Raw genomic sequence first — 22,582 nt, forward strand, 5'->3', positions numbered from 1 at the left:
ATGTGGCCTTGACCTTAGAGCAGCGGTCCCCAACTTTTTTTGGCGCCACGGACCGGTTTATGACAACAATATTTTCACAGACTGGCCTTTAAGGTGTCGCAGATAAATACAACAAAATAAAACTAGTACCGGTACCGAAAAATAGATTTATTCATAACACACATGAAAAGACCGAGGAAAACAGAGTTAACGATAAAAACGATAACAAAATAACGCTGAAAACTGATTTAAAAAAACCCTGAAAACTATACATTTCACACCTGAGCCTCAACTCTCACGGGCTCAGGTACCAAACGACTCACGGACCGGTACTGGTCCGAGGCCCGGGGGTCGGGGACCGCTGCCTTAGAGCACACTTTGGGTGAGGACCCATCATGTCTTTATTGCGTGTACACTTGATTATAGTCTGACTAATATTTGATGAGGTGTAGCCATTAATAAATTTGTGAATTGTGGCTTGGTTAATGATGGACACATTGCCGAAACAAACTCATAGCCCATTGACCAGATAACCTAACTGGTGCTCTGCTCCTTCAAAACTAGCTCTAAATGGTCCATTAGACTCCATTATTTACTGTTGCAACTTCCTCAGTATTATTTTGTTCCACACTTAGTTGGGTTATCATAAAGCAGTTTTACGATTTAAATTGGTTGATCCCTCGTTAGCTGTTAACAGACGCTTAACCTTCACCTTTTCTATCTATCCATTAGTTGCGTTAAAGCTTTTGTGCAATTAGTCTGACAGGGATTTTTTTTCCAATTTGTCCTTTAATTTCAATCTTCTGTTCACTTAGTTGTTGCACAGACTTTTTTTCTTTTTACTTTCCAGCTACTGGGAAATCCTGACAGGTTAGGACAGCTGCGAACTCCACTTTGATTCTAAGGAAAAGACTGAGATATTTCAACCTGTAAGCAAAAATTAGGCAAGTAAGTAAATGAAGCAACACCCTCTGAGTCAGGTGTGACTGCTTTCTGATCTGATCTGATGCTTGATAAGTACAGGCCTGTATCTTTGTGTCAGAAGGCAGGGCTAGTTATTCTTAATGGCTGAAGTATATTGCAGTGCCTCTACTCCTCCAATACGTCAAGTCAGCACATAGCATTATAGCACTTAGGCAAATGAACCCAGTACTCAAACCCCATTACAGTAACTTGGATCACTCCAAGCGGAGGAAGGCAGTAAGAAAAATGCAGCATTGCTAATGTTTACAGGTTAATGCGTCTGCAGCACTAGGTAGTAAACATGAGCATTTGACAAGTGTTGAATATAGAGGGGGAAAATGCATTCAGTGATAGTTATCAGTCACCTTATAGGTGACAAAATAGGGTACAAATTTTGACATGGTTTTTCATGGAAAGGTTAAATTGCATGGCAAGTTTGTTGATCGCAGATGAGGAAAAAGATGAAATGATTATCAAAAGATTTAAAAAGAAAATGTAGTCTGCATAAAGACTATAAAAAGGCTGACATGAGACTGGAGATAATCAGAAAAGGGAGATTCAGTATTTTAAAAAGCAAATTAAGAATTTTGCGGTCAGCGGTGAGGAAAATTCTTTATTATCTTTGATAAAGAATTTTATCACTCTCGTTGCGTGACGCGAGTGATAAGGAACTCTCGGAGCTCTCAAGGCTGAATCATGTGAACAAGGAGCTGTGTAAACTAGTGCATGACCATGTAGTGCTTGAAAATGAAAAATCTTGAAGATCCCTGATGTACTTCACCAGCGGTCAATAAACCAGGCCAGAACACCTGCTTATACCAGCAATGTGCTGCAGCTAGACCCTGGTTAAGAACTCTCTGAGTTGGGAAGCGAGCAGTTTTCCAGTTCAGCCGCTCTGTCCTGGTGGCTACGAGGATGCATCAGTGAAGAGGATTATGGAGGATCAGCAAGCTTTAGAACAAACTGCTGTTGTCCGTTATTTCATGCTTCAATGTGGAGCAAAACTGGCGTGCACACAGACTCCAACTTGCACACGCAAACATGGTCAGTCCTCTTAAGGCCGAGCTTTAGGCACTGCCCTCTGTTTTCCTCCAAACAGTGACGGCATGTTTTTGTCTGCTTGGCAGATGCTCTGGCCTACTTTTCCAGGCAAGCCCTGGCACATCTCCACGCCCCATAATCCACCTCTGGCCACGTGGATCCTGGATTCTCTCCTCAGCTCTTTTACCTCTCCCATGTTCCTGTCTCTATTCAGTGTGAAAGTAAAACATTGTGTGTCTTTCTGTCAATTTCTGTGGCTAAGGAAAATAAATCCTCAGCAATTGGGATTTTTGAATTTCTTGTTTGTTCGTTTTTTAAAATTCTGTGTGTGGTTAGGCTGGGTTGGCTTTACAGTCAAATTTAAAGAGAAAAGTTGAACTCAAGTTTAAGCTGTTATTGACATGGTTTTCCTTCTTAACTCACTCCAGCCAGCAACTCCCCTCATATCTGGAATAATGTGAACATCACAAGACTCTCCTTTCCCTGTGGACACAGGACAGATAATGTAGTATTCACTCTGCTCTTTATTATGAATTTAAAACCATAGTAATTTGAGTAATTTAACCTTATTTGACATTTCTCCTTTTAACTTGTTGTTTGTGTCAAAATAGAAAGTTTTTCTTTAATGGATTTCTAAACTTATCATTTAAAATGAATATGTGTGTCAGGGAGAGTTTATGTAATGGAGAGCAACAAGCTGGTCAGAGATTTAGGTCAGGAAATCGAAAGACGGCAACTAATCTCCTGTGACTGACGTTGAAGGCTACATGTGCTGCAGTGTCATGTTGGGACCAAGATCAGTTTGTATGACAGGGCAGGATGATGACCTTTTGTATATGTTATTGATATTTCATTTAAAAAAAAACTAATTGGTGAAAGAGGAGAAAGGTCATAGGCGTACATCAATATGTCTGAAATCTTTAAGACAGAAGGAAAACTTCCTGCGTGACAAGAGATCAGAGGGCACTTTGCATGCCGTGCAGCTGGTGATAAAATTAGACTTGTTGTCGGCAGATTAAACAGTTCTCGCTTTGTTGCCTCTGCAGTTTTGTCTCCTGTGTCAACCCAGTCAGTTAGTATAGTACAGTTGATTCGATAAGGCTGAATCGTGTCTCCCGATTCTGAATGCGCCTAAAGCCAACAGGAAATATCAGGGGATTTGTGTGCTCGGAACCAGCACAGACATGTAGCTATTGCCTCTCTGTGCATCTGGCTATAAAGTGTTATCTTCATCATTATTAGGAATATTTCTTGCTTTTAGAGACTAATATGCAAAAGGCAAAAGACTTACTGAAAATCCTAGGACCGTATGAGTTCGGTCAGGAAACAAGAAGAGAAGCAGAATGGGGAAGACTCTGCCGACTGCTGACTCATGCTCTTCCTTCTTGAGGTTAACCCACTACTGGTATGTAATAAATGCCATACAGTGTGTTGCAGTGTTCTCCCCACTTCTTCACTTGTGGGTACTATGTTCCCCCTCCCACTGTTGCATACACTTTTGAATTTTAAAAAGTAGGTCACAGTATACCACCAAAGCTGATACTCTCACATCGGCTCTTTCTGCATCATCCCCATGAATGAATGGAGCCAGGCCAACCGTGCCTCCCACTTGTTTGACATTTTGGTTTGGGTTTAAATGTCTCAGTACAAACAGCATATTTTTGTCCTCTTGAATTGCTCCGTATACAACCCCAATTCAAAAAGCAGAACACTGTAAAGCTAAAAAAGGAACGCAATCATCTGTAAATATTGTAAACCCATATTTTATTCACAATTGAACTTAGAAAACTTAGCAAATGTTTACCTGCCTTTTACACAGTGTCCCACTTTTGGGGGGGAATTGAGGTTATTTATTAATCTTTGTATTTGAATGTTTTTCATTTGATTAGACACATTTATGACTTTGCAAGTTTCCCTTTAAACATTTTCCCAGTGAGTCACATTGGGGATGATTGTGAGATTTGCATTCATGATCAAGGAAGTTTATACAGACGTGTACTGTACTGTGAGATCTGTTTGTCACCCATCTGCATTTTACACAAGGGCGCTTATCTGAGAGATTGAATGATAGCTTTAAAAAATGATAACAAGCAGTGTTTAGTTGATGTGTTTAGTTGATGCATCACTGAGCATGCTTTGCACAGAAGCAGCAGCTGCAAAGTCACTTCTGAAGTCACCTTTTTTACTTTTTCCATTTGACCTTATTGGCCTTTATCTGAAACTTGAAAGTGAAAAAGTCTAGGTTTCATCAGGCAAAAATAAGGAAATAATCATATCAGAACTTGGCAAAGTATCCAGAGGATGTCCGATCTTTGCAAAATTTGAAATTATTCTAAGGCTTTGTGGCAGTTGTAGAACGGCTTTACGTAAGCAGATCATGCAGAGTCAAGAAATCACAGGACAAAGCTGCAGGCGTCTTATAGCTAAAGGTTTCTGACCAAAACCACACAGGATCTTGTTTTAAAAAGACAGCTCAGACTCCAAAATTATCTGGTACCTGTCACTTATTCTATTTCCTCTATAACAATAAAAGTACAGTTGGTGTGAGATGCACATTTAAAATTTATATGTTAAATTGATGGGTTTGCACTGTATTTCAGCTTCTGAATTGGTGTAATACATGCATAGAGGGAAAGTGAAAATAACATTATTACTTCATCTTACTCCTATTTTTGCTATATTGATTGTTTGTTTTCTTTCAGACTCTTAACTCAGACACAACCTCTTTTATCTTCCGTCTCATGATCGACTGCTTGTCTCTGTGTAATTCCAGGCCACGCATGCACTTTCAAGTTATAAATGATTTTTGGATAAGTCACGAAGACTAAAAAGGTGGAAGCAACCAAAAGGAAGCTGCACAGCACAGCTGTTGCATGTTGACGTGATGTGTTTTCACTGATTGTTAGCAATGCCATTATTGATTCTGCTTTACTGGTCAGATTATTTCCTTAACTCGACACACATGTGATTCAATAGATCTGCAATGCAACAGTTGATTGGTTTAGGAAAAGCTTGCACTACAAGCTTTACGACTATGTACAGGAAGAGAAATAAGGGAACAAAAACCATCACTGCAGAGAGTATGGAAGAGTTTTGCAGGCAAGGACCTGGTAAGCGATTTGAGGTGGCTGTAGCCTGAAAAGTTTAACAGAAGTCTATTATAATCCAAAATAAAATGAATTGGCATGTTGGTGTCAGGCACATGGCATGGATTTTCCTGGAATTTTTGTTTTTTCAGAAGATTTTTGAGTACATTTTGTTCCTTTTTGATATTAGGGTAAAGAGTCTGTATTTGACTGTGTGGGCATCTATGATTCATGTCTGTGTGTGAAACACTGGTTTAGCTTTTGAAGGCATGGAGTAGCTCTGACTTGACTAAACATGTGTTTTAATGATTTTTCTGCTCTTTAGTCAGCACGTGATTATTAGGTAACGAATCAATATTTTCATGAACGTTCATGTTTGTTTAAAATTGAAGTTAAAAGTATTTTAGGATAAAACCATTAATCATCCCTGTTGCATACATGGATGCCACGCTGACCTCAAGATATGCTAATGGTCTGTTACATAATATCGTGACGTCACTGAATGGGCGAGGTCTTCCCTTTACATTCATGTGTGTTTGAGTTATAAGGGGTCACAGGAGACATTTGAAACGCAACACAAAATAGCTTAAAGCTATGGATCTAAGTTTAGTCAGGAAGATACATTAGCTTGTGCTCCATATTTACTCCTTAGTGTCTGTCTAGTGATTGGCTCTTAGGGTTCCCCCTCTGGCTTTGTGGCTCATTTTATCACCTTTGGGGGAACGCTTACACTACGAGGTGTTAACACATATACGTTCGTGCACATATTTCATCATTTCATTTTGACAGCTGTGTCACGGTTTTTGCTGGCTTGGAGATGGCTATGCTTGTAAGCATGAACAATCCACATACAAAAGAGTCGATGAGTCTGTATGACTTTAATTTAAGAGCGATCTATAAATTTTTCTGTTTAACAAGATAAGATGTCTGTAGTACTTGAATAAATGAAATGACAATTAACAAATGTGGTTAAAATATGCTTGTGTAGCAACCTGTTTCTAAACCAATAGTAAATTTAATTCCTCGGTTTTAGAGTTTAATACTCTTTAGAATTGAGCTCTGGCACAGATATAACACTTTGCTCCTCTGCCCAATATATATATATATACTGGGGTAAAACCATAGACTGGGCTGTGATTCATTTTGTAATAAACTGAGTCATCTTTATTAACAATGGCTTTGTTGTATTACTAAATTGATCCCCTTTTAAATTTGTTGCATTTATTTTTGTAAGGACTTGTAGATAACATGTTATTCAGTTATATGGGGGGAAAAAAAGCACTTTATCAAATCACCAAATGTTGGCATCAGCCGTGTTATACTGGGGCTTGGTGAATCCCATCAGTAGAGCCTGACTGACTATAGCATTTGTTTTTAATGATATTATTTTTATTATTATACTGATGTGATAATGATATTTGATTGTGGGTTTGTTAATTTTTTTTTATTGATTTATTTTGTTCACTTTTAAAGTGAGAATTCAGTCGATCACCATAAAGCATGAACAGATTTCCCTTAGATTTATGTAATTATTTACACTCTGCCCAACTCTGCTCAGATCTGCTGATTGTGTTTTTGCTGCATCAAGTGTTTGTGTACACTTGATGAATGCTGTTACTGATAAATCAGCAAAAAGCATATATCGCCTGATGATATCGGGCCTGCCACCAAAGACACTAGACCTCAGTTTCTCTAATATCTGAAAGAGAAACAATCTAATTTAACCATCCCTTTAAGCCAGCTTCTTATTGCCTGACCTTCCTAAACAGAAGGTTTGGTGAATGTCTGTGCCCGAGATGATTATATTAGAGGGGTCAAAGCTTTCAAAAGATGTTCTTCTCATGTTTTTTGTTTTGTTTTTTTTGTTTTTTTGGTCTTGTCTATTTAGTCTCTTCAAACATAGAATATACAGATGGCAGGGCTCTCTGAGTGACAGGACACTGACTTGCACAGATGCTTGTCTGTCAGTGATTGCGTATGTTGCTCACTGTGCATCTCCTTACTCCTGACAGCCAGGCTGACAGAGCGCTAACATGATTGTCCATGTGCTTCGCTCTCTCCTGACATTTGAGCACTCAAGGCTAACTGTTTCAGCCTGAGGATCACATGGCACTTGCGAGTAGAGTTGTGTCTTTCTGTCTGTCTGTGCAACAGTTACTGATGGGTGTTTTTTATGCTTCAGGTTTGAGCTTTGTATGCTTACTTTCATAAGTGCACATGAGCTCTAGTTTAAATGAGCAGGCAGTTTCCATATTGTGGTTTCTTACATTGGAAGCTTTGACACGGTTTGTTGATTTTTCACCGACGTGAACTAAATTATTTAATCAGTTTAAGTTTTCTGTTTTGCTTCCCAAATGTGTGAGTTCTTTCTTTAAAGCTAAAGCCATTCAGTTTAACTAAATCTATAAGCCAAATGAATGGCTCAAAGTCTGTATGCTGACTAACTTGTTCACCCTGTTATAATATCAACTAACTGACAGATGGCTTAAGTTAACTTGTTAACACAGTTGAGACCTACCTCTTGTTTCATTTTGCTTTTCATTTCTACTCCACTAATATAGTAATAACTGAGAAACAGTTGTGCCTATCTTTCCCGCCTCCCTGCCTTGTTTCTTTGTTCGGTCTCTTGCTTTGTTTGCCTTTTATTAGCTCTGGTCTTGTGGTTTCATAACCTTTCCATCCTTGTTTGATCTCCTTTTTATTAACTTACTGTTGAAGTTGACATTCATTTGATATAAGGTTAACGTGCCCCCCCACCACCACTCGCACGCGCACACACACACACCCCACCCCAGTAATTTTTGAGATTATGTGAGTTTGAACACGCTGCAGGTTGGTGGAAGTTGGTGAACATAACCGCGAGTCATGGGAATCTCAATATCTCACAAAATGCTCATTTCACCTGAAGTATGAAACTTGTGTAATTTAAAAAAACAAAACAAAAACCACAATAGTGTGTGTCTTTGCAACTTTGTCAATTCAGTAAAAGTACTTTTATTCTCCTCACAGTCGGTGATTTAATGTGACACCATTAAGAGCTACGAATTAGCGAAATTTTCAGAACAGCTGGTGTAGAACACCTGCGTGTTTAAATTGATAGGCATTAGTAGTTTGACAACAAGATACATGAAGAAGCAGTGCAGAAAGTGCTCAGGCTACACTTTTTTTTTCACTTGACTTTCAGATGGCTAAAAGAATTACAGCAATATCCTAAGCCAAATTTGAATCAAAGAAAATAGTTTGCCTTGAGCAGCTTATAAGAATACACATGACAAAAGGAATTTGGTTTACCCTGTTTTGTTCATGCAATTCTGTTCCTGTCTGTCTCTCCTTGTAACTTAATGTGGACTCCTTCCTTTGGTTTTAGCCCTTGTTTTGAATCTCTACTTTTGCTCTCCTGTACTCGAAGCTTTCTTTGTTCTCCTATAGTCAGTGCTTTAATTAACTGTGTGAGTGGCTCTTTCCCCCAAGGCTACTTAGGCTAGCCTAAGTATTTCTATAGTAATCCTTGTTTTGTTTGTTTGTTTGTTTTTTAAGTGTGTGTGTGTGTGTGTGTGTGTGTGTGTGTGTGTGTGTGTGTGTGTATATAAAGGCTTATAAATGTTCTAACAAATCTTCTCTTGTTTGTCTTTCAGGTACCCTAGTCAACATGTCTATTGTTCAGAGCAGAGCTTGTCTGGCTCAGGTCAGCCTCGACAGGAGAAAGATCCTGATGGCCTCGAGCAGGAGCAGGACTCCACGCAAAACAAGGTGTGTAGAAGTTCTGGCCTTTTCATGTATCTCAGCTTTTGACTGTAACAGATTACAATTTGGAGACCTGTATAATCGTTCTTAATGTGAAAAACAGAAACGGTCATCTTAACACCAAGTTCTACCTGTGGGAGTTGGGTCATGAACTTTAGTGACCCAGTAAACGTTGACGAAAAATGGGCTGGTGTGTTTGCTAAGTTGGCACCTATTGATCCAGTTTTGCGCTCCAAGGCCCTTCTTTTTTGGCTAAGGTTCTTGTTATTTCAGTGACCTGCTGTTCTGAGTAGGAAAGTCTTCAATTAGCAGTGTTTAAATGGAGTACACCTTTAAGTGCTTAAAAACTCACTGATATCCTGGAGACCAATATGTTGGTCCGTCAGAAGTGGATCACTGTCTGCCCAACTAAAATTCCTGTTTTACAAATAAGGTTAGGGAGCATTTTCGAAGTATCCCTCCAGCAATTAATAATTATATATATTTTTGGGTAGGATCATATCAGACACTCTGAGCTTTTATTGCCTATTTTCTTTATCTTCTTCCTGTGATCTGATGGCTCACAAGTGCTGTATTTCAATTAATACTTTGCCAGTGTTGCGATGTTTATAATAGCCTAAAGATACCCAGCTAGCTGTTGAGTGGCAGATAAATGTGTCAACTAGTGTAAAACCCTCCAAAATCTTTCTAGTATTTACTTTTTTCTTCTTTACATCAATCACAACCCATCTTTATACATCAACTAGGTAACTATAGCTTACCAATACCTTCTAACATCTGGAAGAACGGCTCAGCTGATCACTTTAATGGAGTTTAGTGAATCTGGGCTGTTTTTAAACATGAATGGTACCGCTGAACATCTTTGCTTAAGGCAAACAAAAGAGTATTTGGATCTGAAAATAGCTAATTACATCAGACTTAACAAGCACAAAGAGAACCAGAAGACTTTATCTGGGAACACATTAAAAAATAGCTTCCTGAGACTATCCAAAGTGTAGTCAGTGGCTATCCAGGCCAAGACTTCCTGTTCCATCTGCCACCATCAAATGTTGATAAGATTAATAAAATGACAATCTGAGTAGTTGGCAGACAATAATCGATGGTTATGACACTGCATTTTGGAGAGAAAAAAATAGACAAAAAGTGGAACCAAATCCAGGTAAATGGTTACTCACAAAGCTGAGTAACCAGCCCAGTTACACGCAGTCAGAACCTGGTCTGCTCTGCAGAATCAGTCATAGAGGTTGATGTGATTTAGGTTAGGACCTGCCCTATGGGTTCAAAGCGCTACATGTTTTCTCAGGCTTTCATGGCTAAATATTGTCTAAACTGAAAGTAGTTCATACAAAGTGTGTCAATGTCATTGCAGCCATTCGAAGTAGGACGAGGAAAATTGTAGATCGCCTCACTTTTAAAAACATTTGAAATGCTTCTCTGTATTCATGTGTCAGTGAGTATCAGAAATGAATGATAATTTGGGGAAGTGAATGAGTTTTGGTATGCATTTGTGGGCACAGAAGAAAAAGAATCATTGTTTGAGGTCCAACAACAAACAGCTCTGCCAGCAGCCCTGGCAGTCAGTCATTAGCCTTATAATGTTGCCTTTGTCCATCGACAAAAGGCTTTTTCACATCAGCAGGTGGAAAGACCTTTTGCTTTTGACATTTTTACATACAAAAAAACTAATTTTTAGAATAAAACTCAATCTAGTAACAATGCCAGTAATGTCATTAACTTGTATTTCTTATCCTGTGTTCTTATTATTCATTTTCTCCTAGGTGGTGGAAGAGTGGAAGACAGACACATCATACGATATGGGGCTAGAAACCGAGAGAGCAGCACGAGAGAAACTACAAAAACAGAGCATACACCATGAAGAGGTAAAAAGACACATCAGTTATTGGACGTTTTCCAGAGTATCGCTCAAAAAGTTAAGTTACAGTGAACAGGATACTAAGGCAGGCTTTAAAAAAAGAAAAAGTGTCAATATAAAAAGGGAAATTGAGGTTGTAAATACCTTAAAGGTGGAGTGTGAGGCAGAGCTCAGCTTTTAAGTGTGCACCATAAACTCTTAAAAGTATATTATGTATGTGGGACACAAACACATGAACTGGAAAAGGAAAATGATAAATAATGTTGATCTTAATCTGATGGCACTGATCTAGGTGAGCAGTTAAATTGCATCAGAAATAGGGCTGTGCGATATGACCAAAACCTCATATCCCGATATAATACATCTATCGTCCGATAACTATATAAATCACAAAAATTTAACATTTTCTGTAAATTCTGTGAATCTCGGGCAGCTCGACTTGCGTGAAGTGTTTCCAGCTGGGCGTCATGTAGCTGGAGTCAAGTGTTTTAGATGCATGAAACTATATATATATATTTTTTTTTAGACATAAGTTGTAAAGGCAGCCATTTTCTTTGAGTATTTATTACACGACGTGCTGCGGGGAAGAGCATGTTCTAACGTTTGAGTCTAAGGTTTATTTATTTATTTATTTATTTATTTATTTATTTATTTATTTATTTATTTTAGCACCTGACTGCTATTTTTTGCTTCTCATCCGTAGATACTCTGCATACTCTTTCACGTGATTCAGTTTATTTTGAAAAGTCTCAACAGGATCTTGAGCTTTATTGTGAAGGGTTTATGTGGAAAATAAACAAGCGGACAGCGATGGTTTTACCGTCGTTGTTGCTAACGACAACGCATTAAAAACAGGCGCTTGTCCGTCTGAAGTGTGGTTATATTAAATATAAGAGAAAGAGAGAACTTTAAGAAATAAATATAACCACTACGGTGACTATCAAAACGATGAAAAAATATTGCCGTAAACGTTTATTTTGCGACACCACGAAACAAACGATAGCGTAAAATGAAACTGTAGATGTTTTTATATCGTCATCCGATATATGTCGTTATGTCGAACAGCCCTAATCAGAAATGTACTTTTTCTTCTGTTACCAGACTGTGAAGCCACAAGAAGCTGGAGAGGAAGAGACAAAGCTAGACCCAGAGTCGGATACTGTACCTGTTGCCCCTGAGCCAGAACCTACCCCAGATCCCCAGGCTGACTTGGGCCTGCAGATTCACACACAGGACCACGACCATGATGCCCCAGTGCTCGCCACTCCAGAACCAGTTCCAGCACAGGGCCAAGTGACCACAGATACCCCAGCAGAGACTTCAAGTGAACCAATTCCCAATCTAGACTCAAACCCAGACACATCCCCCGATGAAGCTGAAAACAAACCTACCTCACAGAGTGCTGGGCTGACCCACACAGGGTAAGCTCAGATTCACTTCATCAAGCCAATGATCTGGTGTCTTTCAAGAGAAGTTGGCTATAACCACAAAACTGAAATTGGAGAACTGAATTTCTAACCCTACATCGCTAAAAAAAACAAACATAGAACATGTTGTTCTTCTTAAGGTTAAAGCCAATTTCACGACAGTCCAGGTCTAACGTAATCCGTTTCAGTGCCACTATTGTCATGTCAGACATTGCAAATGTGTTTTGGTATTTTTGTTTGACTTATGTTTCCCTCAGTTGCTTTTTCTTCACAATTATTTACGCAAAGTGACTCATCACACACTAGAAGATGAGTCTAAAGAAGATCTGACCCCATGGATGTTTCAGTTATTTTTCATGGAGCATTGTGCTGGAGCAAGGGACTGTTTATTTATTTTCTAATGGTTTTTGTAATGGAAGTTTAAAAAAAATAAAGAGAATCATCCCTATGGACCTGGAACTTTGACCCAGATTAGTCTAAATATCTCCTACAACAACAACATGTCCTTCCCATGGTATCTTCTGTATTCAGAGCTGGGGCATTTCAATCAGCATTTCAAGTCCTAATCAGCTAGCCACCAGCAGCAGCCAACCACTCTGCCCCCCTCTTCCTTTTCTCTCCCTCCCGCTCTCATGCCTCTGTGTCATTTATCTCCTCCCCATTGTCCCCATCCCGCCCTCTCCCCCACCCTACCCTCCACCCTACCCTCCTGTCTACCTTCCCCAGTGTAAGGAGGTGTGGTAAACGCCATGTCCTTTCTTTCCCTCAGTGCAGTGCGGGTTGCCAGTGCAGGAGATGAATTCCCAGTAGACAGCTTTGTCTTTGCTGAGCACTCTGATTCACAGTGCGGGGTCATTCCCCCCGAACTGGCAACCTGTGAAAGCTCCCCTTTTGGCAGCCCTCTCCTCAGGTGAGTTTCTAACCACCAGAAGCCAATCAAAGCACAGAGACTGATAATGAAGGTACAAGCTACACCTCTCTGCTGTGCCCAACCGTCAACCGCTGGCCTTGCTCTCTACTTAATGTTGCTTTTTTTTTTTTTCTTTTAAAATTTCCCTTCTTTGTTTTGCCTGCTCCAACCAAGGATTTAAAAAAAAAAACAAAAAACGTCAAATTCAATTTTGTTATTATTTTTTTTAACTCACATATTTGACATAGCCTTAAACTTATATTTATTCCATGCCCTTCTGTTCCTTTATTCTTCCCCTGTCCATTTCTTTCTGTTCCCTCTACTCCACATTGGTCCCCTCTCTGTGATGTAGCATGGATGAGGCTGTCACAGAGGACCAGCAGACAGATCAGAGGCACAGCTCTGGTCCTGAAACAGAAATTCAGTCGACTCCAGGCCTAGTGGACCAGGAACAAGAGCGTGAGGTGCTCGAAGATGGGCTGTCTGTTTTGGAACAAGTGGGCAACACCTCACACCACCAACACAAAAAACAGCAGGTTAGAGGCTTTGTGGTGTTTGGGAATTGTTATTTCTGTTGTGAAAGAAGCAAATCGCATGTAGCATATGGCTTGAGGCATTACAAAACTGCTGGTATCATGATGGAAAATTTGACAGTTGGACACGTGGTGGGAGAAAAAACTTAGACCAAGGTACAGTCAACGTCCTTATTTCAGGTGAGATGTTCCTGAAATATGATCTGAGGGAGAAGTTTATTTTGGAACAACTGCAACGACATGAGCACTGAGCTTGGATATAATAAGATCGGTGGCCTGAGGCTGAGTAAGTCCACCTGTCCGCACAGACTGCAAAACTTTCCGAAACCTGCCGTCTAGGTGGCCATGAACATTATAAATATTCAGCATGCACATCTGTTCTAGCAAAGGGCAACATTTGAATGTTTCAGTTTGAAAATGTTGAGTCAGCCTGCTGTCAGTTGCTTTTTCATGGTTGAAGGACGATTGTATCTGGGGAAAGTATTTAGTTTCGGAGGACGGGAGGGCTTGTGTTCATAGTGTATTTGTACCTCATTTTGCTGATTTGGAGCTGAGATCTGATGACTAATCTGTATGTGGCTGGCAATGACTCTTGTTGGGCTGTTAGGGTGTTTTACATAAGAGGCTGTCTGAGTTGTGGATTTTCAGAATCAGGCTGTCTTGTGAGGCTCAAAGGGGCACTTACATAATCCATCAAAATATTAATCACAGCTCAGTGCATCTCAGTGCTTCAGTCACCACGGGCTAGCTTTACTACCACGAATAGAGGATGGGCATCTTTTAGTTGTTCTACCACATGCTATGCTTTTATAATAAGGTACTTGCTTAGTGAGTCACTGATGCCAACTAACCTTGTTAACAGAAATTCAAGGTTCACTTCTTCCACCATGTAAATATTTTTGCATATTTTTTGGTGTCTGATATTTACATTCTGGATATGTGTGTATGTTTCAGACAGGGGAAACAAACGCTCCCAGGGAGACTGATCCCTCTGTGCCCAGCAAAGAGGACATCCCTACCTTTGATGAATGGAAGAAGCAAGTCATGGAGGTGGAAAAGGAGAAAAGTATGTGGATTTATTGTACAGACACGAGACAGCTCGTACAGGGATGACTAGAGACACGTCACATGAACAACTAAATTCTTGTTTAAGGTTGGGTTCAGGCACCTCAAAAATAGCTTGCTGATGTTAATCTGACTGTGACACAACATGTTTATGCCATTGCTTCTGTAAAGAAGACTACTTACTACCCGTTTGTATGCTGCGTCTTTTCTCGGTTGCATCCTTCCTTATGTTCTGTTCCTGTATAGCTTCCTTCTTTTTTTCCCTTCCTTTTTACGCTATGCACACTGTGTGCAGCAGTCAGTGGAGCATGTGTTTATGCATGTTGTGCAATATGTCTATTCTTTGCGGTTTGGCACCACTCATTTTCAAGGCTCTCGAAAAGACCTAATGTAGTGCTTTCTCTGTCCAGGTCAGTCTCTCCATACCTCAACCAGCAGCAGCCCCCATCCAACAAAGAAGGTCCAGAAAAACTTCAAGAATAACTACGCTTCTGTAGAGTGTGGAGCCAAGATACTCTCTGCCAACAGTGAGGCCAAGGTTAGTCGCACATCACGCTCTGCCGCCTACACACAAACGCGAATCCTCACGTAATGCTGTCATTATGTGTCAACAGATGTGTCAAATGACTTTATACTTGTTCGCTTAGCATTTAAGCTGAGACCAGACATCTAAGCACGCATGAAACAATTTTTGTCACATTTTGACTGCAATTGTATAAGGAAACAAGCAAGATTAACAATGTTGGGGTGATGGTAGGATTTTAATTCAACTTTTTTTCTTCTTTCAGAGCACGTCTGCTATTCTCATGGAGAATATGGACTTATACATGCTGAATCCATGCAGCAACAAAATTTGGTGGGTCCCACAATAATGGTGGGGTTTAACTGAGCCCAATTTTTAGCTTTAAAAGTTTTATAATAATTATTATTTTTTTTGTTTGTTTGTTTGTTTTTTTGCTTCTCTACAGGTTTGTGATAGAACTCTGTGAGCCTATTCAAGTGAAGCAGTTGGACATTGCAAACTTTGAGCTTTTCTCATCTACACCCAAAGACTTTCTAGTTTCCATCAGTGACAGGTATTCACTTGTTTTTTTTTTTTTTGTTTGTTTGTTTTTTTTGTCCTTTTAAGCTAGTGTGCAATTGAAAAACTACACTCAGCATGCTGTCAGACAGTTATAGCAGACAAAGCTCTGTAAGCCCCATGCCACACCATTTACTTCCCCTGTTCATAACGGCATGTTCATGCATCGATTTTTAAAATTTTTTTTTTTTATCTCATTTCGTTATCTTAACCATGATATTTGTAGTATTTGCATTGACAAGCAGTGAAAAATAGTAACCACAAAGCTTCATATGTTCTTTTAAATTACTGACATAATACTTTTGTCCACACTGGGATTCTGTTAGGACTAACATTCATTTAAAGCCCCCCCTTTAATACCACAAACTCAGTTATGTAATGTTGCTTATTGCTACGTCAGTATGACTGTCAACAGATCTTTTTACTGTCAGTTTTGCTGACAGCCATGCGCCTCAGGTGTAGGGGGAAAAAACTGAAACAAACAGGCACCATGCCAAAAACGAAATTATGTACCGCTGCAGCAAGGCTCAAGCCGTCCCACAAACACGCATCTCACAAGCTGCGTAGCTGCACTAACCTGCTCAAATGATTTGCATAGGCCTTGCATCTACATTTCTAGTGTTGTATAGAAAGTAGTATATTTTCAGTTCATTTCCACATGAAATTAAAAGTCAGTAGATGAGCGAAGGAAGAGGAAAGCTCAATGTGTCACTAAAAAATATTAAAAACCAAATTTTTATTATTTATTTATTTTTAGCTAAGGACATACATAGTGGTTACCAACTTAAGCATATAGAGACCTTTCATGTTTCCCATTTCCAAACTTGCACTGGGGCTAAATAAAGTTTCACAATAGTTTTGCATAATTTTTTTTTGTTATTTTTTGCTCATAATAAATTAATATTAAATGTTTTTTGTTTGTTAGTTGTTTTTTTTTTTTAATCAAGTACTTTTCTTTCTATCATCACTGGCTGGATCATATTCAGTTCCTCCTAGAAGAAGTCAGTTGTGAACTGGTGGTATATATAAATACAACAGTTGCCTTACAGCTCTTTATATTGTAAGGTAAAGGTCCTACAATATTAGCAAGAAACTGACAGCTATCCACCATAACCCATTTAGAGATGAGGGGAAAGCCAGTACTCTATAATTAAAGCAGTTTCTTAACCAGTTTTGCATTCATTTTTGTCCCCTAGTATTATCACCTCTAAATTTAGTGCAGTCAGGGCTTGTGTTGTCTTTGTTAAAGATTTATATCTAGCGCTGTCTTGCTCCATAATGCCGATAATTGCCACTCTTAGACATGGCATGAATATAATGACATTTGTATCCACCCTGTGAGGTCATGCCAGATGACATGTTACAAAATCGATCTTCCTCACATTCACATCGTACGTTTCCCCTCTCTCTGTTGCAGATATCCTACCAACAAGTGGGTAAAGCTGGGAACTTTCCATGCTCGCGATGAACGGATAGTCCAGAGCTTCCCACTAGATGAACAGCTTTATGCTAAATATGTGAAGGTACTCCTGTTTACTTGCAGATAGAATAATAACATATCATAAAGTATACATAAAATGTCCCCATTTTCAGTGGTATATTAGAAATCTTAGACATGGATATACACACATACTGACATGGTTATATACAGAAGTTAAAGGTGTAGGTCCAGGGAGTGTCTTGTGACTTAATAGAAAGTTACTGATGACATCAGGGCAGTCATCTTTTGAATAGCTAAATTATGGTGACTGTGAGGGCGTAACTGTTTACATGTGAGAATTGCATAGTAGAGGAACTCGACGACTGTTTTGATTGTATTTAACATGTGAGCGTCACGACTGGCCGTCTTGGACTGTGTGGATTGTACTTACATCACGCTAGAGTTTATATTAAGCCGTGATCCTTTTTCAGGGCGCTTACAGTAGTTTCCACTAAAATGAATTTAAATTTCAGATGGTTAAACATTAGGTTTGCCACTGAATGTTAAGGAAAACTAAACAGACAAGAAGCATTAAAAAAATTTTTGTCCCTACGCTCATGGTTCAGATTCCTAAATGCTCCCATATCTGGGATTCTGTCTCCATCCGTAAGTCAAACCAGATGTGCCTCATTTCTGCTTAAATTGCAGCGTAACAAACAAAGCAAGGTGTTCATCGATGGATATCACTTTATTATCATTTTTTTCTTTTTTGTCATACACATAGCCTCCTAAGGAAATTTGTTGTCCATTGTATTTATGAAATCTGCTTCTTTCTGATTAAGTGTGTTAAAGGTTGGCTATGTAGTTATGTCTGTGAGCTTTCACACAACAGCCCATTATTATCTATAAAAATGGGTTTGAAAGTGTGATCTAAATCGGTGCTCTTCTAAACGGTCTCTTTCCTTACAATCACTTTTGCCAATAAATATTCAGTGTAGACTTGTTAAGCAGGTGATTAATACTTGGATAATTATCCTTTTTTATGTAACTCGTGGGTGTTTTGTGTAGGAGCTTACTGTTGATTCACATCTATTCTGAACCAGTTTTGTTTCTATTACATAAACTTGTTTTTTTTTTTTGTTTTTTTTTTAGATTTCAGCTTCATCTATTTTTAGTTTCTACTTCCTGAGCATCTTATTCTTTCTTTTTTTTCTTCTTTTTTTAATGAGTAGTGAGCCTGTAAGTCTGTCTGTCTTTCCCTCAGTCTTGCTTGTGTCTTTCTTGCAGCTTATTAGAAACATCTGTTTAGTGTCTTGCCTGTGTTCTGTTGCAGAATGGTGATCTTGCATATATCAGCTGTGTGTTTGTCGTAGAAGAGAGCTGAACCGTACACAGATTCTTGACTTCCTTGTAGCTTGAATCAGCTCTTACTGATTTCTTTTTCTTGTTTTATTTCTCTCTCCTTCTCTTTGTCTTCTTCTCGCATCAGATGTTCATCAAGTACATAAAGGTTAGCACTCTTCTCTTTCTGTCAGAGGTTATAATGGGCTGAAATAAGAACACTTTTATTTTTTGTATACTCAAATGGGCGAGTAGAGTTTCATCTTTAATGCATGTGGATAATAAACAAGTAAAACATGCACAAACTGTCAAAGCTTGGCAGTTCTACTAATTTGGTGGGTTGTGGGTTCATGGAGTTGTGCATATTTTTATACTGTTTAATAGCTTAACTATTGTACCTGCAGGTTGAACTTCTCTCTCATTTCGGATCTGAACACTTCTGTCCCCTCAGTCTTATCAGGTAAGTTAAAGAATTTCCTTTATCTTTCTAGACCTTTCTCTAATCTTATCAACCCATGGGTGGCTGTAGCTCATCTACTAATTGGGAGGTTGGTGGTTCGATCCCTAGCTGCTTCCTGGCTCTGCATGGCAGCTATCCTTGGGCAGGATGCTAACCACAACTGTTTTACAATGCGTTTATATAGAAAAAGCATAGGAAAAAGTGCTTGTGCGATTGGGTAAATTATGCAAATTGTAAGAAGCACTATTTAATAAAACCAAATAAAAGTTAATATTTTCTAACAGTTATGCCATTCCTTTTTTTTGAAGAAGAAGAAGAACAGTCTTATCGTCTTGTCTTGTTCCAGTTTACTTAATTAGATCTTGAAAGTTTCTGGAATCTGTCTTTTAAAACACAACCGCCTTTATCATAAGCAGTGTTGACAAACAAACACTTTGATTTTATTACATCAATGCAAATTGTTATCCAGGCAGCTGTAATTACAGGAGCGCCGCTATATCATGAAAGGTCTGTTATGATTAGATTTTGTTGTTTACTTATTAGGCACCACCTTAATAGTTGTTGTTGTTGTTTTAGATTAAATTCTGAATGTTGTAACACAGCTAAAATGCCTTTTCTTGCACAGTGAGTCTGATGATGAGGGTTCCTTAAGAATGTCCACTTTAAAGACTTTAACTGCACAATCACAATAAGGGAAAAAAAGGAATTAAAAAAAAAAAAAGAAACAAAAAAAAAAGATTGTTTTGGTGTTTTTTTTGAAGTTAATTTCCCTCAGATGGTACTTCTTATATACAGTCATCACTTGTGCGTCCATATCCAACACATTGTTCAGTTTCCGTGAGTTTTTATCTTTTATCTCAAAATGTGCTCAACTGGCATTGTTTTCTTAGAGCTGCATCAAAAAATTCCACTGCCTCCGCTGTGTGGTAATTTCAACTCTTGACCTTTTCTGTAGGTCTGTTTGTGTAACGTATTGTTTTGTTTTTTTTTGTGTTGTGTAGGGTGTTTGGTACCAGCATGGTGGAGGAGTATGAGGAGATAGCAGATTCTCAGTACCCCTCAGAGAGACTTGAGTATTTGGATGAGGACTATGGTAAGATGTTGACGTCGATTTCAAATGTACAAATTTCAAATTTGTATGTAAAAGACCAGAAATGGATGTGTTAACATTAAATGAATTCATACTGTACTTTCATCATTGTGCAAACCAGTGCCACAAATCTATAGGTTATACCAGGCTCAAAAAGCCAAAATACATTATTCTTCAAAGTAGTTACCAAATACATTACTTCGATTTCTTGCCTTTGTTTTCCAATTAATATGATTTTATTTTAACTGCTACCACGTGTTTCTCTTCAGACTATCCTCCTGGCTACCAACCAACAGAAGACAAGGCCTCCAAAAACCTGCTTGGTTCAGCAACCAGTATGTACACATACACACGTTCTTATAAATGCAGTCGTGAAAAATAGATTTTCACAGAACTTTATGCAGTTGAGCTGGTTCACTAGCTTGTTTGAACCACTTTTAGTGGCAATAACTTGAAGATCAGTGTCTCACATCTTTAAGGGGGAATTCTTCATGTTGGCGCAGCCCTCATGAGGTCCCTTCACACCATTTCAGTCAGATTGAGGTCTGGACTTGGCACCATTGTTGCACCCTGATTCTTTTTTTTAATATTTGCTGCTGTGCTCTGTATCTTATATTCCTGTAACGTAACCCAGTTTGGGCCGAGCTTTTGCTGTTGGTCAGATGGCTTCAGCACAAAAGCGGACAGCCCTACCTGATCGAATTTAAAAAAGGAATAAGAAAATGTGTCAACTGTCATGAAAAATGTTAATGAAAATGTTTCGTTACATGTCATCAAACTGCAGCTACAGTAATCTGGTGTTTCCATCCTATGTTAAAGAAGAACTATTTTATGATTTGTGCAAGTTTGGCTTTAATACTGTTGTATCCAGTCATAGTGCACACAGTTTTTTCAATTATCTCAGACCTCATACAGTTGTTGGTACAGCAGCCAACTTTATGGCCTGTTGGGTATGAACTCATTCACATACTGTTCAACTTGAAGTATTTTAACCCACTTGGTATCCTGCGTACACACTGTGGGCTTTTTGAGTTGCATAAATTTTGCTGCTTGGCTTTATTTATTTATTTATTTTTTCCGGAAACCACACACACATGCACAAATACACTGGTGCCCTTCTGTCTCCTGAGTTAGCGAAGGAGGGGAACGGTGCACCCCTGAAAATGTACCGTGCACACAAGTCTCAGAGCTCTAACCATAAACCATAAAAGGGCTTCAGAGTGGATGGACCCTGGAGGAAAGGCTTAAAATAAAACTCATGACAGTAAATCCAGGGGACATAATATAGAAGGAGAATACAGTCATCAGAGAGAATGGTTAAGAAAATAAAGCAAAAACATATGGCACAATATGTGGTTTGGCTTTGATGTGTTTGGCCTGAAGCTGCTGTCAGTCAGAAATCTCATGTCATGGAAAATAAATGCATTGCGTGGATGTTCTTCTTCTTTGTTTTTGTTTTTAGATGCCATCCTAAACATGGTAAACAACATTGCTGCTAATGTGCTGGGAGGAAAGCCAGAGCTGGAGACTGGAGCAGAAACGGGAGGTACTGATTTCTCAGAGGCCACTTTTTAGACCTTTTTTTTAAAGTTTACTTTTCTGGGTTTTTTTTTTTTTTGGGGGGGGGGGGTATTTTTCTACCATCACATTTTCACATGCAACACTTGAACAGTACACCATACACAAGTCAACATTTTCAGCCATCTTACATTCATCAGAGTATCTTAGACTTATTTATATTGCTTCATTTTTAATTTTCTTAAAAAAATAACCTCAAAATAAATCCATTCATACTGATTTTGGGGTTAGCCCAAATGGGCGCTGAAGTAACTTATATTTGCACTGCTCTAAGCATAAGTGTAAGGCAAAGTATAAACACATCCATGCACATGTGTAACATAAGCTAAAATTTGTTTGGCTTCCCATTCAACTGCCAATAAAGAGCTGATAAACTCAAGTTTCCTGTTTTATAGACATCACATTTAGGTGATCTGTTACTGTCTCTTTAAAAGTTAAAGTAAATTACAGATTTAAACTACAGATTGCCAGGAGAACGTTACACATGCTGATTAGGGGCACATTTTTTATGTGTGTAATGTACATGTAAAAATGGTCTAGTACTCGTGTTTCGCAAACTACTTGTGTAACTATACTAAGAGATACTTGGTCCACCTCTGCAGGTCAGATTTAATCAGCAATCTGACATTGATGGCTCAGCCTCTTCACATATTCCCCTTTGTTAGAAAAGACCTTGACTTGAATTCTGTTGCATGTTGCTCCCACACTTTAGCTCGAGGTAATATGACTGGTCTATCTGTATGAAGTGTTATGGAGCAGGGATTTCCGAGTCAGCACTATAAAAGACTTTTACCGAGATTGTTGAGCATGAATCATCCATCCAACAGGTTTTGTTTTGTGAAGGTGCGTGCACGTGTGAAAAGCTAATTGGAAATTCCGGTTAACAAACGTCCAGATTACATAATAGGTTTCACACCTTCCTGAGGTTTAGATGAAAACTTCCTTAATGTGAAAGCAAATTGTAGTTGTGCTTCTTCTATAGACCGTATAG

The 22,582-nt window shown here is 38.8% G+C and overlaps 1 protein-coding gene across 7 annotated transcripts in view; it reads left to right on the forward strand.

The window, feature by feature from the left end:
* Window positions 1-22,582, forward strand: part of suco (SUN domain containing ossification factor) — a 43,259-nt gene that overhangs the window by 11,598 nt on the left and 9,079 nt on the right. For 4 of the 7 annotated variants that reach the window (XR_015127263.1, XM_086283876.1, XM_086283878.1 and 1 more), the window contains exons 2-16: window positions 8,705-8,819; window positions 10,592-10,693; window positions 11,788-12,107; window positions 12,883-13,023; window positions 13,376-13,559; window positions 14,511-14,622; window positions 15,032-15,159; window positions 15,410-15,477; window positions 15,590-15,697; window positions 17,120-17,225; window positions 18,612-18,632; window positions 18,868-18,923; window positions 19,925-20,016; window positions 20,283-20,348; window positions 21,476-21,559. Coding sequence is in view for 6 of the 7 variants with exons in the window: in XM_086283876.1 (XP_086140002.1) it covers window positions 8,705-8,819; window positions 10,592-10,693; window positions 11,788-12,107; window positions 12,883-13,023; window positions 13,376-13,559; window positions 14,511-14,622; window positions 15,032-15,159; window positions 15,410-15,477; window positions 15,590-15,697; window positions 17,120-17,225; window positions 18,612-18,632; window positions 18,868-18,923; window positions 19,925-20,016; window positions 20,283-20,348; window positions 21,476-21,559 (1,703 nt within the window). In the remaining variant the exon portion in view is untranslated. The remainder of the gene's footprint in view (window positions 1-8,704; window positions 8,820-10,591; window positions 10,694-11,787; window positions 12,108-12,882; window positions 13,024-13,375; window positions 13,560-14,510; window positions 14,623-15,031; window positions 15,160-15,409; window positions 15,478-15,589; window positions 15,698-17,119; window positions 17,226-18,611; window positions 18,633-18,867; window positions 18,924-19,924; window positions 20,017-20,282; window positions 20,349-21,475; window positions 21,560-22,582) is intronic. The other 3 variants (XM_086283877.1, XM_086283881.1, XM_086283879.1) reach the window with 2 other exon arrangements.

The sequence above is a fragment of the Aulonocara sp. 'chitande type north' Nkhata Bay genome, linkage group LG23 (genome assembly GCF_057382095.1).
Source record: "Aulonocara sp. 'chitande type north' Nkhata Bay isolate Kocher_YH1m ecotype deep benthic linkage group LG23, A_spYH_male_GT1.1, whole genome shotgun sequence".
NCBI lineage: Eukaryota > Metazoa > Chordata > Actinopteri > Cichliformes > Cichlidae > Aulonocara > Aulonocara sp. 'chitande type north' Nkhata Bay.